This window comes from Cyanidioschyzon merolae, chromosome 18, assembly GCF_000091205.1.
Source record: "Cyanidioschyzon merolae strain 10D DNA, chromosome 18, complete genome".
NCBI classification, from domain to species: domain Eukaryota; phylum Rhodophyta; class Bangiophyceae; order Cyanidiales; family Cyanidiaceae; genus Cyanidioschyzon; species Cyanidioschyzon merolae.
The window spans coordinates 1,351-19,941 of NC_010144.1; the positions used below are offsets into that span (position 1 = coordinate 1,351).

Genomic DNA, 18,591 nt, shown 5'->3' on the forward strand with positions numbered 1-18,591 from the left:
GATAACGCACACTACCATACCGCTTAGGAAAATGCGTGGCAGCAAATATGGGCGCCCAAATTCACAAATGAACATTCAGTACAGGCGTATACTTTCATTCGCTTGTCATGAAAGCCTTCATCACCATCGTTGGATCTGCCTCCCTGGCCGCCGCTTCTCGAGAATCCGGAATCCTCGCTCCGATTCCGGTATCCTCTTCCTGGGATACCTCGATATCTGCTGTCGAACTGGATCATCACCAGAACCTCCTTTACATCGCCAGACTGCAAGCTGTTATCCAAGTTTTTGTGTTTGTGCTCGATGGCAGGCTGCTATCGCTGCACAAGATGCCTGGTCATGCATTTTCTAGTGGCGTACCCCTATCGATCCAAAATCACGATTCCAACCATCATTATGCAGACAGACAAGCTCTTTCGACCACTTTCAATATGCCAAGTCTATTGACTATGACAAGCTACTGCGTTAGCGATCCATTCGCCACATCTGCAAGCACCTACTTCGTGGCCGCCACGAATGAAGCGTAAATTTGCTGTTCCGCCCGTCCACGGCTGGTACTATCTTTCGGCTATCATCATGACACCCGCGGTATCCTTTCTGCCTAGGGTTGCATCTAAGTTCCGTCGCACCGGTGCTCGCAAGCGTGCCAGAGCCCAACGCACGCCATCCCTTGCGACGCATACTACCCGAAGAAATCAACTCTTGCACCGTCTACAACGAAGAGCCCCGATCACGCCGGCTATTCTTGCCTTCCGTCTACACTCAAAGCGATCCTGGTCGGCACTGCAGGGTCTCGCTAGTTCAGGTCAGCATCCAGGTTGGCGTCGCTTTATAAGATCATGTCTGCGAAAAGCACCTCAATCCTTTACACTATTAGTCGATGGCCCCCGCTAAGATATAGCTGCGATGTCCATCACATGACGAAGACTTCGGCAACTATGGAAATCGTGAAGCTTGAGATCTTTTTTATTCGTTACATCTTATTGTGCATCTCGGTTTTTTTCTTAACCGAAGGACAAGTGTCCATTCATCAGCAGTAGATTCAATCATAGGGTATCTCGCAACGAACTTGCACATAATCGATAGGTACGGTTACAGAATGAGAGCTCCTAGGTTGCCTTCAATTCTGCTCGCCGTGCTGCGGTAACTCTCACTTTGGCTAGATTCGCCCCCTGGATCTCGCTGTGCGCTCTATCTTGCCTGTACGCTTTAGCACGCTTGCGACATGTCCATGGTCTTACAGCGTACTTGCGCCCTCTGCTTGGAGTCATTTTCTCGACAACAAGCCCAAATCGGGGACTTGATCCCAACAGTGCGCTACAGTCGATTTTGGACACTTTTTGTATAACAGACAGCAGGCAAGAGTCTGAGAACTTCTGAGGCGACCCTTCCGCATTTGGAGCAGGCAACATGCGCTTTCGATGCTAGAGCTGTACGTGCGCTGTGAGGCTGGTAGCTCTGCGACTTTCTTACTCAGCGACGCTGCTGCAGATGAAATGGATTCAGTGATATATACGCTTACCCTAGGAATACCGTATTCTGGTGAAATGTTCAGTTGCACGGATAGAATTGCACTTGCTCTGGAACTACTATTCGTGGGCAGAATCCATGCTAGTACACCAATCCTACAATGCTTACATCCCTTTGCGTCGTCGCAGCAAAACTCACTAGTCGCTACCTGTGCACCGGGTTTCCAGGGCAACGAAGGCAAAGGTTTGCAACCCACCGACGTCGCCGTAAAAGCAATATTCATAGGCACGCTCGTGCTCATAGGAAATCATTCCTCTACGTTCCGAGAGAGATTCCCAGTCCAGTCGTTCCATGTGTATCGCCTCTGAATCACGGCCCATGGGCAGGATTTCAGAGTGCTCTCCGCGCACATCTGTAGCCGCATTCATTCATTCGTTCGTTCATTCATTCGTATTCACCGATCTTGTGTACATGTCTGCAACATTGTCATAACAGAGGATCAGCATAGACATGATATAGACCTTAAACGACGTAAACGTCAACGCGCATACTCAAGCAGAAACTGAAGCTGAACCCGAAACCGATGTTGACGCACTCGCAGACACCGCCGCAGAAGCTGTCGCAGACACCGTCGCAGAGGGTGTCGCTGTCGCAGCCACGGGACTCGGAGTCGGTGTTGAACTAATCACGACACACTGGTTGTTGATGCACTCCTCGTCAGCGCGGCAGCAACGCATCTTGTTCACAAGGTTATCCGAAGGGATCAGGTACGTCCCGCACTGCTTCGTAGGGTCCTTGCACACACAGAATGACGGCAGCAGCACCTGTTGTTGTTGCTGCTGCTGTTGCAATTGTTGCTGCAGTTGCTGGTTATTGTTGTTGCTGAACGGGATGTACGTGCAGTTCTGCGTCTCGGCGTTGCAGCACTCAGGGCCGCAAGCAATATAGCTCGAGTTCGATACGTTGCTAGTGGTGCCGCTCAGCGAGTTCGACACAAACCCGTAGGTCTGGCACACGTACTCGGTAACCGGCTGGAAGCACTCGTTGCCGAGCCCCAGGCAGCAACCAGCCTCCAGACACTGCTGCGGCGAGTAGCTCGTGCGCTGCGTCCCGTGCTGCTCTCCGTACAGGAGCGTGTTCAGCAGACGCACAAACTGGCTACTGTTGATGTTATTGTTGGTCAGCTGCTGGTTCTGATTCACCGCGTTCGTGCACGGCTGGCGCTCAAACTCACCCACCGCGCACGTCTTCTCGGGCTGGAAGCAGTACGGGTTCGACGCAAAGTCGCTCTGCTGCTTGCCGTTCTGCACCCACAGGTTCTGCGCCTGCGAGTCGTAGCAGCAGCCCTGGGCATAGCACGTAAACTGGTTGATACCCGCGTTACCACACGGCTGGCGCTGCGCTCCCGGTGACGGGCAGACGGGCACCGGTGCCTGCACCTCCTGTAGCGCTACAGAAGCCTGGGGTGCATGGTCGATGTTGTAGTAGCACCAGGGCGCGAGGATGCCGTTCGCTGTTGGCTGCCAGCAGCATCCCGGTATCGCAGTGCACTCGTCGGGATAGATGTAGCTCCAGCCGCAGGGGACGCGCTGTGTCACTGGAACAGCGCTGCACGCCGCTGAGACGCTTTTCAGGGTGCACGCGTTTGTCTGGGCGTTGAAGCAGCATCCGACTTGCTCGCAAGCGTCCTGGTTCGTGTATTGTCCCGGGGAACCGCAGATCTCATTGGTGCACACGGGAGTAGATGTAGGCGTTGGCGTCAGTGTGAACGTCGAGGTTACGGTTGCTGTTATCGTAGGTGTAGCCGTAGATGAAGCGGTTGCCGAGAATGTTGGGGTCGATGTAGGAGTTGGCGTTGATGTTGGCGTAGGCGTAGAGGTAGGCGTAAAGAACGTTTCACGCAGTGCGAAAACATCATTGAAATAGCCATGTCGGCTAGTGTTTGAGTATCCGAATCCGCCAAATAGGATCGGATCGGTCCCACTTGTATTCCAGAAAGCTGGTCCTAAGCGACCGCCAGGTACAACACTCGAGCTGGACTCGTTCAAAACTCCATATACTGAAAGAGCATCCACACTTTGGCTTCCATTGATCCACGCCCACTGACCAAGTGTGATATCAAATACCCAAAGATCGTTCAAAAAGCCAAAGGATTCGCTCGTATTGGCGAGTCCCTCACCGCCAAACAGCTGTAGATTACCCAAAGAATCCACAAAACTTACGCCTGAGTCTCTTGCACCTGGGTAACTGGTTGGGGAGAAAGCACCGAGAGTTCCATAAGACCCTGGATTATTAATAGTTGTATTTCCTGCAATCAAAATCCATACGGATTGACTTATATTGTAGACCCAGAGATCATTGAAGTCCCCTCCTCCTAGTGCTGTGCTGTTTTCGAAGCCAAAACCACCGAACAACCAAAGATTTCCTTCAAAATCTGTCCAAGTATACGAGCCGCTGCGCGCACCTGGGGCATTTGAGTTGCTCGCCACGCCAGGTGCGCTATAGTTACCAGGCTGGTTAACAAGTTGTGATCCGCCTCTGTATGCCCATTCGAATGTAACAGGGTTGAATGACCAGAGATCTGACAAAATATCCAGCCCATTATTTGTCCCACCACCAAACAACCAAAACAGACCGTCTGCGCCTAGCCAGAATGCCGCGCCATCTCGGCCTCCGGGGTTGTAAAATGGACCAAAGACGTCCTTCGGTCCATAGACTGGATTGGCGTTAATAGTATCATTCCCACTGAACCACGTCCAGATTCCCGTTTCAGTATCGTACCGCCACATGTCGTTCAGGTCTCCCGCATTACCGTTCACATCTAAGCCGAAGCCCCCAAACAACCAGAAATGCTGCTCGTCCGTCTGCCAATACGCACTTCCGTAACGACTGCCAGGTATATTGGCTATGCCGCCTACGCCAAGTGTCCCATATACTCCTGGTTGGTCGACTTCTGAGGAACCACCTATCCACGTCCACTCGAGCGAGGTCAGGTTGAATTTCCACAGATCATTAAGGAGGCCCCCTGTTGTGTTTCCATTCCCATCCCCGCCAAACAAGTACACTACGCTCGAACTTCCGACCCAGGCTGCTGAATAGGCACGGCCTCCTGGAACACTCTCTGGAGACGTCTGGTTCAACGTTCCATACCTGCCAAAGTTACCAGTACCCGTCTCTCCTCCTATCCAGGTCCAGCTAACCGTACTCACAGGCGACAACGCAGCTACAACCGACACGGAAAACGTCGCCGCCAACAATAGACAAACAGCAACAACCAGGCCACGCGCCAGAGAAAGAGCTCGAAACATCTCGTTCGACGCTCTCTCAGTCCAATAAATACGGATATTTGTTCTTTCTCGAGTGAATATATCTTCACTATTGTTTTTTCGTTATGGCCAACACGAACGTAACCGCCGTGTGTTGTGAAAGCCAAAACAACAACGCACAACGTGATAGCGCCAAAAACGCGAAACGCGCGCGCGCACTGCAGAGGAATTTGAATTGGGGTCATCATGATGCGATGAAGAATTCACGTTGATGTCGAGACTGGAGCGTAACGGACGTACGGAGATCGGGGTACATAGTCCGAAATATCCAAGTTGAAAGAGGTACTAAAAACTATATATAGGCTAGTGGGATTTCATTCGAATGAGTAACTCCCGAGTACTGCTCCTTCCAGGTGCGAGTCAGCAGGGTTCTGCAGGTCACGGCTCTGGGTAAGAAGGATAGCGAATAACAAACTATCGGTTGCTGAGGTTCGTCTTCCACCTGAAAGGCAGATGAATCTCTAAGGCGTATTTTCTATTTTATATTTTAGGGAGACGATTGTAGTGGAAGTATTCGGTGTTAGATTTATTGTGTTGCAGTCCTGTTCTCGTGGTGACAGCCAAGCTGAGTAGTTGGGAGGTTTATGTAGGTCTGTACCATTGGTATTTGTCTTAGATAAGAAACATTAACTAGTGAGCTCCAATATTTCTATTGCGAGGAATACTAAACAATATTGCTCGCGAGGAATGTGGTCTCTGATTCGGGACCCTCCCTCGTTGCTCGAAAACACCCGCACATGTCCGTACCCATGCTTCAGCTATCAACCCACGAAGTGGGAACTCGTAAGTCACTTCTTCATCTAACCGTATTCGGCGTAAGCTTTGAGCATGTATTTCAACTGCCGCTGGCAAGCCTTGCATCACCATGCATTTGCAGGGCTGGCGCAGACCAATGATCCGCGTAGAATACTTTCACAATCGGAGACTTCCTCACGTTTCATCCAATATACCGAAAAATCCTCCGTGGAGTGTATTTTTACATCCCCGCCCCGGAAAGAGAGCTCTGTTGCTGCAGATGACACTATCTACATGAATGTCGGCCTCGATCCGTAACCCGCCAAGGGCGTCATGACACCAATGAATATCCATGCTCGCATTTCGGAGTGGGAACTTGTTGAACTTTGAAAATGCTCTAGTCTGAATTGGTCTTTTGGCAGCAGCCAAGATAATGGTCCAACGTCTGGGGGCTCGAGAACTGAAATCAGATCATGTTTGCCTGCTTGATCAGAGTCGCTGAATGTGTAGCTGCTTTTTCAAGACGGTGCCTAGCATCATGAACAATTGTATTCCCAGAGGCGTCGTTCCGTAACTGTTTAGTTGAGTAGCGGGCAATTTATAAGTACCATATACACCTTTGGCGATCCGACAGTCTTCCCAGCAGGATCCACGAAAATCTCCGCATAGTTATCGAGCAAACAGCGAGACTTGGCGACCAAGTCTACGGACAAATTCTATCTCGAACTTCAACCGTGCTCAGGCAATGATGCCAGCACCTGTTTCGCAATGTGCTTTTCATACAGCACATTGCCCAGTACATATCCTTTCTTCTTGAACGCTCTCCCCAGACATATTGCCCTGGATTCCTTGTTCTCTTTTGTCCAATGATTCGCGGGAGGCACGATCACCGGCTCTGTCAGTGAGCGGAGCCATGATCCATTCCTTGGGCCTCTCGCATTGTTCTGTGTTCGATGGCTCGCTGCTACGGCTTCATCGGAGTTTATTTGGATTTTCTCGCATGCGAAGGCGCGTTCTGGAGTTTAGAGCTTCTTCATGCTACGATCTAGCTTCTGAAATATTTTTCGCAATCTAACCTGCGGGCTGCTTGCGTGGTTCAGCTGCTTACCCTACAGTATCCAAAGAAAACAGAAAACAGAAGCTAAATACATGCTCGCAACTAGATATTCGCAATTTATCCCCCAGAGTAGAAGTTGAAAGCCGAAATCAACCTTCAATTTGACGATTCGCCTTCTTGGCAGAATCTGCCTCGAAAGGGTAAAATCTGTGGAGATGGTACATCCCGTTTCCTCGCCGTAGTGGCGGTGTTCAAACACGACCCACGTTGCTCCTCTTCGGCACCGCTTTCCCAGTACACACGGGGAAGGCTGTGTTGGTCAGCACCGTGCCGTAGTAGTCTAGCTTCTTCTAGCCCGCCACTCGATGGCTGTCGCTCGGCTGTCGCAGACTAATGACATGTCCTAGCGCACTGCCCGGAAGGTACGACCCACTAATATAACATGAGAGACCGCTCTGCAACTCGTAGAATCCATTCAAATTCGGAAGAGGGCACTCATAGCATCCCCTGTACCCAGGCAGCTCCTAGGGACCAGGGAAATCCTGATTCCATGCATCTGTCTCACGGCCGGAGCAAAAGAATCGGATGCATTTCATATTCAGTACCAGGTCCCACGATGAGATTCAACAATAAATGTCCCTAATTCTGAACGCTTTCGCGTACACTCCAGAGCGGATACGCTATATGCAGTGGCCGCACATATGCTCTACACTCACGGACGACCGATTTTAGCATACTCTGGCGCATTCGATGCGAAGTAGGTCATAGCTATAGCTATATTAATCACTATTGCAGTACGCTTCATGACTCGCGGAGCGATTTTGGTTCACCACGTCAGGAGGAGTGCCCTCTCACCCGATCACTATCCTAGTATGACTGTGGCATGCCGTCTCATCCGTACGCTGTTGCTCCCACATCCGTCCTTGACGCAGCGGTCTGCGCTCCGAAGCCCGCATCTCATTTTCATCACTAACAAACCTTAGACAGGGGCCAAGATAGTCGACTTGAGGCTTCGCCGCCGCAACGCCTGGTCGATCAGATCAAGACTCAGTTCGTAAAGCTGATCTGCCTTGTCGATTTCGTATGTTGGTTCAATAACCTGCGGTTTCGTCTTCTATCCCCCATCCGTTTATTTGCCACGCCACTGATAATACGAGCCCGAGTCCGAGAACTGTCCCTGGGTCGCCACTTCGGCTACGCGGCGGCCGGCCTCATCATTCGGAACGTATTGCCGAGTGATGTACTTCTGAAGAATCGGGAAGAATACGCAGCGGAACCAGCCACGCTTTTCGCGGAAGAGGTTGCTGTCGGCGACACATCCCGGAAAAATCGCCACAGAGGTCACCCCGCCGCGGCCGTATCGATCACTGAGCGCCTTCGTTGTTAACACCTTCGCGGCTTTGGCGTCTTTGTAGGCTTTTGTGGGCTCAAACGGACTATTCTCTTCCATGCCAGTCGTCTACGGACCGAGCCCTGCGGCTAGACCAGACAAATCACCAAGACGAGCCTGCGGGGGGATCTTTCCCGGCAACGAATTCGGCGAGTGTGTCTGAGTTGTCAGAAACACAATGCGCCCGCGCGATATTTTCAGCTTCGGCAACAGCTCCCGACATAGAAGCAAATGGCTCAGATGGCATACCTGCATGGTTTCCTCGATGCCGTCCACCGTGAAACGCCGTTTCTTGTCCGGCGGATGCCAGAGTGCGGCATTGCAGATCAGGGCATCCATGTGATCAACGCGCGCCACACTCTATTGCTCTCTCACAAACTTTAGTACAGAGGCGAAATCAGCCAGATCACAATGCAGCACTGTATAGGCGTCCTTTGGAAGGTTCACGCTGTTTGCTGCGCGTTCCGCCCGGTCGACGTCACGACATGCCATGACGATGTTCCAGTTGCCCTTGTTGATCAGAGCGCGAGCTGCATACAGACCGACTCCAGAGCACGCGCCAGTGACCACGGCGATCTGCGACTGTTTCGGGCCCATACGAAGATGCAGCGCGTGGTGCCGGCGCGCTACAGGCGATCGCTGCACCACCAAAGGAAGCGGATGCTGGCAGTAATGACGATGTCCAGCTGTGAAGCACCTGTCACGTGCGGTACACAGCGGAAACGGTGCTCGAGTTGCAGCGGGTGCGCCAACTATGTGTTTTTCCTGGCACAGCGAAAAACAAACCAATACGTCTTGCAGTTTTTTGGGATAGATTTTCTCTGGTGGTAAAGCTGCCAACTTCATCACCGACTAAAGTCGTTCGCGTACGCATGCATATCCAGTGAGAAATCCTTTTTTCGTTGCTGCACGAGTGATCGCCCGTCAATTGCACAGAGTCCGACTTGTAACTCCCGTAGACTGTCTAGCGTTAAGCGCATCGAGCACAAGCGCTCAATGTCTTATACAGAGACTAGGCAAAACTCGCAGTTTGCCGAGCAATAATCTCGTCAGTACTGGCCGGTAAGTGTTCCGCAATGCTGAGTTCAAAGATTACAATGATTGTTGAGGCACGTCGCAGCAGCTCACCGACGAATAACGTAGAGGAGGTACAAGGGACTTACTTCCGGTGGTACGTTATTTTGGAAGCGTCTGCACGTCAGTTGGACACGTCACGTCTAGGGCGGGTCTCTCGCCACTACTGTGCACGGCCGGCGACAAAATTTTTCTTTTCAAGGTCATTTGTTGTTGGTTGTGTCGCTTACGAGCTCGCTGTACTGGTTGGACTCTTGAACTAATCTTATAAAGTAGATCGGAAAACAATATGTGCTTTTGTCGGATGCCTCGATCGTCCCAGGCGAGATGCAATGCTCAAACGTCGTGGCAGATATAGATGCTATATGTATGCTATGCTTCTGCCGAGATCGCCGGATCCGAAGGACGTACAGGACACCATAGCTTGTACAACGATGATAGCATGGAAATGACTTGAACTGGCATCAGACCCAGCCCATGACGCCGGATAGATGCAACTTTCAGGTCAGGTCCTTATTCCAGTGTCCGTGCGGCATGAATAACAAGCATAGGGATTAAAATTATATCCGTGGCCGGGAACACTACCGTACCTAGTTCGGTTACGATCCATACAACAGCCGAAAATCCTATTGAGGAGAGTGATGCATACCTAATCCGCATGAGCGTAGGATACTACGATGACTACGCTTTTGATAGAAGCATCGCGGAGTTTCGAGCCAGGTCTCAACATCCCGTCGTATGTCAGGGCGGTACTGCAATGGGGAGTAGCGTCGGCACCAGCGACAGAGTCTATAGCATGATATCGTTCTACGTGAGTTTCCGATCTACGATACTTTACTTCCGCTGCAGCGCGATGCGAACACGCATGAGCCACGGCGGCGTCGGACACGTGTCCTTCATCGATCGGTGAGGCGTCTCGCGCGGTGGACGCATTGTGCGCAGTGAGCGCATCTGGGAGATCGGGAAGTCACGTGACATGATGCGCATGCCGCCGTTGAAGGAAAACGCGATTGGGCTCAGTCGCGTGTTGTTCTACCGGAGAAAGTTGGATCTCCATCGAGGTCGTAAACAAGTGTAGTTATCAGTTCATTAGGTTCTGGAAATTCGAGCAAGTCTAGTCAAGTGTTTATCGCAGTACATGACAGAAGGGTTCAAAGAGCGTCCTTTTTCGAAAAAAAAAACTAAAAAAGGAAAGCTATGAAAAAACAAGTCGACGATCCTGGAGGCCCAGGGTCGCAGGCTGCCAGAAAAAATAATAAACAACAGTGACAAGTCCGGAAGAAAATGAAGAGAAGAAGAAGGACCGAAGGGGGGCCCTTCGTTGAAAGCTGCAAGAAAGACAACTTTACCACGAGAAGGTGGTGAAAGCCTTCCTTCTTGGACATATCAGACATCCCTGTAGGGAAAAGTTGCGAGACGCTATCGAAAAACGTGTCGACTCGAACTCCATGACTACCGTAAAGGCGTCGTCAGGACTTATGCATTTGGTGAGGGAGATGTGTCGCGACGTGATGCGCATGGAAACGGTCGAGATTCCGGACGAGTTTCATTGATACGATCTTTATTCGTCACCTGATTTTTGGTACAGAGGAAGCGCGGAAGGAAAACGAGCTGGTGCATGCTCTCCACGAAAAACATCCCTTTTACGGGCTCGAGAGTACTCCATACAAGTGAGACTGCAGTAATTACATCTACGGAACGATGAAGTACCTCACGAACCTGACGAACCATTGACAATGAACCTCGAACTTTTCATAATACGCGCCGTGTTTGGACGTTACCCGAGCGTCTCTCGCAAAGGGGATATGGGCGATGATCAATTGCATCACGAAAGATCGAAAGTATGAAGATATGGTCGACTTTGTTGACAAGAAGGCGTCGAAAGAGAGCACGAATGAAGCTACTGTAATCCGTGCGGTTGTACATGAGCACTGTTTAGTCTTGGGGCTGGCGAATCCAGCGGAAATGGCATCATATATAGAAAAAAGATGAAAAAAGATGTTATCACCTCATCTTGCTCTATTTCGTATTCCTGAATCGAGTACGCGAACGCAAGGCAGAGATGAAGCCTAGTGAGGAGAACATGAAGCGTGGGGGAGACGGAAGGCGTCCCTAATGCGTAAGCGCTTCAATGGCGCTCCGTTGTGCAACATCAAGTCATATTTTGTGAGCATCGACTTTAGAAACCTTCACGGCATCATGAAGGAGATCAGTCCCGAGCTCGATGTTAGCAGGGAGGACTTCAGCGGCGAAAACTGGCAGACGTACTGGAAGAGTATCTTCGATTTCAAACGTCTGAAAGTCAGCAAACAAAAGGTATTCGTGGGGAGATCGAACAGATGGAATAACCTTGTGTATGCACTATCGGCGGTTGAAGAGAGATCATCAAGTTCCTCCCTCGGCTGCGCCCGTGACGAAGGATGAAGATGAGATGGAGGCGGATCCTGCAACGCAGAAAGTGCAGGATAACGAGTTCATCGTTGACGGGGCGAAGGATGAAAATGAGAAGGGGGCGGATCCTGCTAAGCAGGAGGTGGAGGATAACGACCTTGTTGTTGACACGATGAAGCATGAAGATAACAAAGAGACGGGTCCTGCGACGCAGGAGGTGGAGGATAACGACTTTATTGTTGACATAACGAAGGATGAGGATGAGAAGAAGGCGGGTCCTGTGATGCAGGAGGTGCAGGATGACGCCTTTATGGTTGGCGCGGTGAAGCATGATGAAAACAACAAGGCGGATCCAGCGACCCAGAAAGTGCATGATAATGACTTTATCGTTGGCGCGGACCCCGGAAACACAAATATCATCACCATCGCAGCACCGAAGCGTGCGGGCGATGGTGCTGATGGTAACTTACGTCAGAAAGACATGCACCTTTTGAGGTTCTCGAGAGCGAGACACTATCGAGAATCGGGTATAATGAATGCGAGGAAGAAAACTGAAACATGGAAAGCAGGAATAAAGGATCACCCGGAAGCTTTGAGCGAGGCGACGAGCCGAGGAGCGGACTTTGAAGCTTTTCGGAAATTCGTGGAAGTTCGTGTTGCTCATTGGGATGCGCTGTGGGAGGCGTATACCAAGCCACAATGGGCTCGGTTGCGAATCAATCTATACGGTGGGAAGCAGCGGGCGTTCGCCAACTTTTTCAATCAGTTGAGCGCCTGAAGGAGGATGATAGTCGAAGGCTGGTAGTGGCATACGGAGCAGGGCGCTGGGTGCCCAAGAAAGGAACTACTCCAGCTTGAACGACGATGGTGTAAAAGGAGTGCGCAGTACGTTTCGTAACGATACCTGTAGATGAGTTTCGAACGTCCTATATACACCATGAACTGGGGTGTACACTTCAGAGCGTGGAGATGGAAAAGTGCCAGCGGAGCCTTGAGGATGTAAAAAAGTATGGACCGCTGACGGAGGAGCAAATGGAAAGGAGGGTGGAAGTGCGAGGGCTACTCGCATTGATTAGTATGATCAATGGCAAGAAACGTATGGAGTTCGTGAACCGAGACTTTAATGCCGCTATCAATATCAGGAGATGTGCGGTGCTGGAGAAAAGACCTCCAGAGTCGACAAGAGGGAACTTTGTTGGACAACCTCTCGAAGTGGAACTATATGAGAAAAAATTGGAAGCAGTCATGGGTGGCCGGTCGAGAAAGACGGGGAGGCGTCCGCACTCCAGTTGGAGACGTTTTGTCTAAGGCGCGTTCGCCGCCACTAATGTACACCGCTGGCGACGGCGGCGTTAGATGCGTGCCACGTGGCACTCGATACGCGCTCTGCAGGGGGTCTTCGGGATTCGAGATGCGAGCTCCATGACACGTTGCAGCGGATCATGCGTGACGTGCGCTCGCATCTTTCTGATGCCCGCGACGCCGTATGTGTGTTTTCCCGCCTTTATAACACAAAGCACTGCTTATACTCGCGTTACTAAAAGTGAGTTTCCTTCTAGGCACCAGCGAAGACGTGGGAATCAATGAGTCTATCAGCGAAAACTTTGTGCTTGTTCATCTTAGCTCTTGTCGTCTCGGCTGTTGGAGGCGCCCCGGCGGCCCTTGGTGCTTCCTGCAGCTACACTTGTCAAACGGGTAACAGCTCTCTGACCCAGAAGACTGTTAGCAACTGCGACAGAGACTGTGCGCTGGACGTGCTCTGCCCCAGCAGCACTGTATTCTTCTCAGAGTGTATTGACTCGGTGACCTCTCTGAAGTATTACCAAGTCAAGTATCCGCTGGTTAGCTCCCGGTCGGATGACACAAGCGCGTGCCCCTCATCTATTGAGGCCCGCGTCGATACCAGCGGAATAATGCACGTTCCGTCTCTCTGCACGACGGGCTGCTTCCCTTGTGGCATCCCATATACGATTTCGTCCTCAACTTACGACTCGTCCGGAAACAATTTCTTCACTGCGGAAGCTCATTCGTCGGTTTTCGGCGTGGTTCCCAAGTGTTGCTCTCTGTCTGGACAGATATCCTTGAGCACAGGCCGTGTGACATACGACTTTGAGGCAGTTCATGACGTGGCAGTCTTGTTGTATATCTCCTCTGTGAGCGCGGTCTGCGCGTACGGAACAAGCTCCTACCATGCAATACCGGCATAGACAGGTGGATATAGGGATGGAAAACCTTCATCAGCGGCAGCAAAAGATATGGCCTGTCAACATCGTTCGGTTCAACTGCTAGGCAGCGTGGCAGTGGAAAGACTCCGAAAGCGTTCTGGAAGCATAGCCAGCGTTATATTCAAGGAAAGTTCGAGGTAAATAAGATGGCCACCATTTCTAGAAACCTATGGATCAATGCAGAACATTTCCAGAGCTTTCCGTCCGAGCAAAGCCTGGCACTCCAGACTTTCGCTGTTGTGAAAAAGGCTGAGCGTCTTGCTAGTCTACGCATTCAACATTCGCGATCCACGAGTAGCGCCTGGTACCGAACATCTTATGCGGTGCTCTGGACGAGGTTCTCCGATAGCGAACCTATTATGCTGAATAGGGAATCGCACGAAGCGATTGATCAAGCAACAATTTATCTCCATAGCAGAAAAAGTCCTAGCGTTTCTGATACTGCGACCAGTCTGCGACATAACGTGTGAGCGAACATCGCGGCAGCACTTTTTTAAACCATTTTAAAGCTGAAACATACCTGACATGGACATGGCCGCCGGATTCAAAGATCTCAGAGCCAGAACATAGCATTCGAGTCATAGAGGCCTCGCTGTGGTCGCCTGTCTGTTCACAAGAGCATGCGATGATCACCGCCACAGGCCCCTGAGCACTCTGCTGTCGCTTCCTCGGCATGGAGCGTCTGTGGCGAGTCGTCAGTTTCAAAGCACGGAATTCACTGAAACATGGCTTGAGAAAAATTCGTAGTGGTCGCAGTGAACGACCAGATTCTAAAGAACCCCATCGCAAGGTACACGTAGAGCTCAAAAGAACGACGTCGCGGCGCCCTTCACAGGGAACTTTCAAGGTTTTCGTGCAACCAGTGCATTTCACGCAGTGATACTTCAAAGAGCTCGCGCTAGACGCGGCGTTTGGTACATCGATTGCTATTCCATCCAACCATGCTGCACCTTGGGAAACACATCCCGGCCGATGGTCCCGATATGCTTTTCTGGCAATGTGCTCAAGCCTTTCCGCTGGAGGGCTTTGCGTCAGACGCGCACTGAGGCCGAGCTCCGCGATGTGAGGCTGCCACCGCCACTGGCGGTGTCGCTGGTGCTCGAAGCGTAATTAACAGAAGAAAAAAACGAGGATCCCAGGCGCAGTCCAAGGATGACCCCGCCGTGTGGATTATCGAGTCCAGAGCTCCATCGCTAGTGGGTAACGCTAAGCCCCCGACGCGTTCTTTCCTGCTGCCCAGGTTGACGACAACCCATCCGGACAGATCCACAATAGGCGACCACGAGTTCCCCTGCTGCAGCGCTGTTCCTTCTTTGGTAAAGCAACGCGCTGCCCAGAAGGAACCAGTTTTATAGCTGCCCGTCTCAGTCTGGACCCGTCTTCGCGGCTCTGCTTCAGAAGAAGTCACTTGGACTTTGGTAACACACCTTAGGTGCCTCGGTGCCGAGTCCCAGTTCCGAGCACTCCAGGGTCCAGCCCCGCTTCCGTTTACGCTTGAGACACCACCGACACTAGGCAGAAACGCTGCAAACGACGTCGCTCTGCGCTGTAGGCTGTGATAACAATCGTCGACACCGCCCAGATGCAAATACAGCACGACAACTAGTAACAGCCACCGCCGCGCGGTATCGCGCAGCGCTCGTTAAAACGCTCTGATTCCAGTTTCTTTGGGTACTTTAACGATGGCGTACGGCAAGACTTGGATCTTTGTCTACAACCTGGTGCAGTTTGGTGGCTGGTCCTGGATATTCCTCGAACTTTGTTTGTGTTCTTTCCAGTTTTTGGAAGAAAAGTGCTTCGCTGGGGGCTTGGCGGGCAGTACAGAGGCCCTTTTCCAACCCGCAAAACTGCGCTGTGCCGCGTACGTACTCGTCGGTTGGTGGGCACCGCCGCCCCTGCGTGCTTTCCTAGGATTCGCTAACTCGAACTGGCAGCGATTCGAGTTCCAGGTTTTGAGGTCCACGCTCAAACCCCTGCTAGTGTTTCAGACGCTAACGCTGCTCGAGCTCGTGCACACAGTGCTCGGCTGGGTTCGAGCTTCGCTTGCCACGACTGCGTTGCAGATCTGCTCTCGACTCTTTGTCCTGTGGTTTATCGTCGCAAGCTTTGCCTCGAAGTATGAAGAATGCATCAATACCGGGTATTTAGCGCTGCTCTCAGCTTGGTCTGCTACGGAGGTTGTGCGCTATGCATATTTCACTGTGCTATCTTACGGAAACATGGCCAGCCGTGGACTGCTCTCTGTTCACGAAGTCGTGCCTCGTTGGCTTACATGGCTTCGGTATTCGCTGTTCTTGGTTTTGTATCCAATAGGGGTTAGCGCCGAAATTTGGCTAGTGCTTGGTGCACTACCTTGGATTCGCGAAACGAACTTTTTGCGTGTTAGGATGCCCAATACCTTTAACTTCGCCTTCGACTTTTCGATCTTTTGTGCGATAGCGTTACTGGGATACATCCCCGGATTGCCGTTTTTGTATGGGCATATGCTAAAGCAAAGAAAACGGCATTTGGCTGCAGCAAGGCGACACGCAACCATAACAGACTCGCCGGCACAGACGACAGAAAGGCCGGCTCATAGAGCCAAACTAGACTGATGGAAGGATCATCATGGAAAAATTGTGTCTCGATTGTGACATGTGCTTGACCTGCGCTGCATACTAGACGCTGCAAGCGTGCACGGACGCGACATGGTCCGCGCACCAATCCCGACCAGCATCTGGACGAGCACTGTCTCTGGTAGCGCTATCCGGTCTGCCACGAGAGGCGCTCAAAGTGCATTGCAGTTCGTGTCTACTGCTTTTCCGTCTCGTGCGCGCGATCGGCGATCAATGGTACCGCAGAGAGGAGGTAGTAGGGTGTGAGGTGTGCCGACGATGCATTATGCCTCATTGAACGCTGCATATTGACCGCCGTGCAGCGCAGATTCGTAGGGAGGATCAGATCCGCCACCAAGTGTCCGAGCAAGACTGTGACATTGCTGAGGATGCCCTGCACCATCCGCGATAGCGGCTGCACACGATGAGATGCTTGCTGCTGACACTGGCGATATGCAGATCAAAAGCTTCAATGCTTCTGTGCTCGCTTATGCAGTCAAACTAGAGTCAAGAAGCTCAGACACTGGTGGTTTCTCCAATGCGCGAGTGCTCGTACGTCATAGGCCTCGAAAACTCATGCCACTGAGAACGCGGCGAACAACACCCGGACCAGGACACTATTTGAGCTGACGATGTGATGAGATGCAGTCGCACCCTACGGTTGCAGTATTTAGGAGTAAACATATTCAGACGCAGTTTTGCTGACGTATTCCGTTGCACCTATTCTGTTGTCGGCTACTCGTAGGTGCCTCCAATGCCACCATGAACCCAACCTCAGATACCGTCGGTCGACGTCACATCTGAGACAGCGCAGGCAAGTAGAAGCCCTCTGAGGCGCTCGAACTGGATAGCTTGCCGACGAGCTTCGCTGTCAAACGAAGCAGTGCCCAGTCTCTGGCGATCAGATTCGCACTTTATGCAACTGCGTGCCTCTCTTACTTTGTAGGCCGCGGAGCGCTTTGGTGTCGAACGATACATACGTGCGCTGAAGCTCTAGGATCTCACCAAACGAATCGTTTGCCTGAATGCTTTCCGGTCACCAGCAGTCAACAGCACGGACAGTAGAATACCTCTCCGTTGCCGCAGTTTGCACGCAGAAACGTCCCCGCTGCTTTTGAAATGCAGTACGCTTCCCGCAGCACCCGAGAAGCCAGCTTGAGCCAACGTATGTAATACCAACGACCTGGAAAACTAGTTCCACAATTTACCAATGCATTTTGCACGTCTGCTTCATCGTACAGACAGGTTACGCGGAGTGGTTTCCGTACCAGGTTCAGAAGAGCGAGCTCGTGCTGTAGTGCGGCGCCCTGTACAGAGCCGCATCGATATGCGACAATCCAGACGTGAACGCGCGCGTGCACTGCGACTACTTGGCGGCCGTCTTGCGCATGACAGCGCACCGCGAGCGACGCTATCTACGCGCTTCTCGACGCGTTTCTCCTAGTGTGTGCTTCATGCTGGGGCAAGCGCATCTGGCGAGTTCTGTTCAATCAAACCGGGATTCTTACCTTGTATAAATTTTGAGGTAAGAGCCGTCACAATACTTCACGGAGCTGTTTGGATACAACGCGGGAGCTTTTTACTGTTCTGAAGCAGGTAGAGCGCTCGCTACGGCAAGACGCGCACAATGTTCAGGTCTCTCTCTGCAACGGTTGGAAGAGCCAGTCTTCTGTTTAGGCGAACATATGCCGCCCAGGCAGCTGCGGTGCCGTCGCAGGTTCGGCTGCACCTGCTGCGTTTAGGCCTGCAGGGTCACGAAAACTGGGAACAGATTCGACAGCGCTATCGTGAACTTGCTCGATCGAACCACCCGGATGTGCCAGGTGGCAGCACCGAGAACTTTCAAGCTATTCAGGATAGCTACAATTATTTATCGGTGTACTACGGTCACGCAAAGCCAAGTACTCGTCACGGCTACCGTGCGGCGGCACGGTCGCAGGGCGGCGCACCCTACTACCGCAGCACGTATGCGGAGCATGTGCAGCGCACGAACGGGTCGCCTGGCCTTTTCCTAGTGTTTCCAGCGCTGCTGCTGGTTGGCTTGGGCTCATGGGTTATTATTCAGAGCGCGACTGGGCGTTCGCAGCGGGGAGAACTTCGGGCCGGTGGCACGTCGCAATATGTGCCTGAGAATCGGCAGCTTATTCTGCCACAGAAACCAGACCAGACACTTTTCCGAATACATCGTGATGAAAAATAGAAATGATCTCGAGTGCACTGCACGAGCAACGAGCATGTGACTCAGTGCGACCTGGTTTAGTGTTGATACGACGGCAACTCAGCTCGTTGAGTTCGTATTTGGGAGCTCGCCCGAAGCCCGCGTTTGCTCATC

The 18,591-nt window shown here is 51.8% G+C and overlaps 4 protein-coding genes and 1 non-coding gene across 5 annotated transcripts, besides 3 other annotated features; 3 read left to right on the plus strand and 2 right to left on the minus strand.

Annotated features, from left to right (window-relative positions):
- Positions 1–2,018: 2,018 nt before the first annotated feature.
- CYME_CMR001C (similar to trefoil factor) lies at positions 2,019–4,775 on the minus strand (the record flags this gene model as incomplete). Its single annotated transcript, XM_005538275.1, has 1 exon — positions 2,019–4,775. The coding sequence occupies one exon, from the start codon at positions 4,773–4,775 to the stop codon at positions 2,019–2,021; it is 2,757 nt and encodes a 918-aa protein (XP_005538332.1).
- Positions 4,776–7,564: 2,789 nt separating this feature from the next.
- Positions 7,565–8,828: a sequence feature (pseudo-gene of NADPH:protochlorophyllide oxidoreductase).
- A 608-nt stretch (positions 8,829–9,436) lies between these two features.
- Positions 9,437–12,786: a sequence feature (repetitive element).
- Positions 12,787–13,023: 237 nt separating this feature from the next.
- CYME_CMR004C (hypothetical protein) lies at positions 13,024–13,647 on the plus strand (the record flags this gene model as incomplete). Its single annotated transcript, XM_005538276.1, has 1 exon — positions 13,024–13,647. One exon carries the CDS (start codon positions 13,024–13,026, stop codon positions 13,645–13,647), a length of 624 nt encoding a protein of 207 aa, XP_005538333.1.
- Positions 13,648–14,082: 435 nt separating this feature from the next.
- Positions 14,083–15,262: a sequence feature (possible transcribed region).
- Positions 15,263–15,347: 85 nt separating this feature from the next.
- On the plus strand, positions 15,348–16,259 carry CYME_CMR006C (hypothetical protein, conserved; the record flags this gene model as incomplete). Its single annotated transcript, XM_005538277.1, has 1 exon — positions 15,348–16,259. The coding sequence occupies one exon, from the start codon at positions 15,348–15,350 to the stop codon at positions 16,257–16,259; it is 912 nt and encodes a 303-aa protein (XP_005538334.1).
- CYME_CMR007T lies at positions 15,742–17,534 on the minus strand. The gene has a single exon (XR_002461593.1). It is a non-coding gene; the product is annotated as a hypothetical transcript (transcript).
- A 352-nt stretch (positions 17,535–17,886) lies between these two features.
- On the plus strand, positions 17,887–18,459 carry CYME_CMR008C (hypothetical protein; the record flags this gene model as incomplete). Its single annotated transcript, XM_005538278.1, has 1 exon — positions 17,887–18,459. One exon carries the CDS (start codon positions 17,887–17,889, stop codon positions 18,457–18,459), a length of 573 nt encoding a protein of 190 aa, XP_005538335.1.
- Positions 18,460–18,591: the final 132 nt, after the last annotated feature.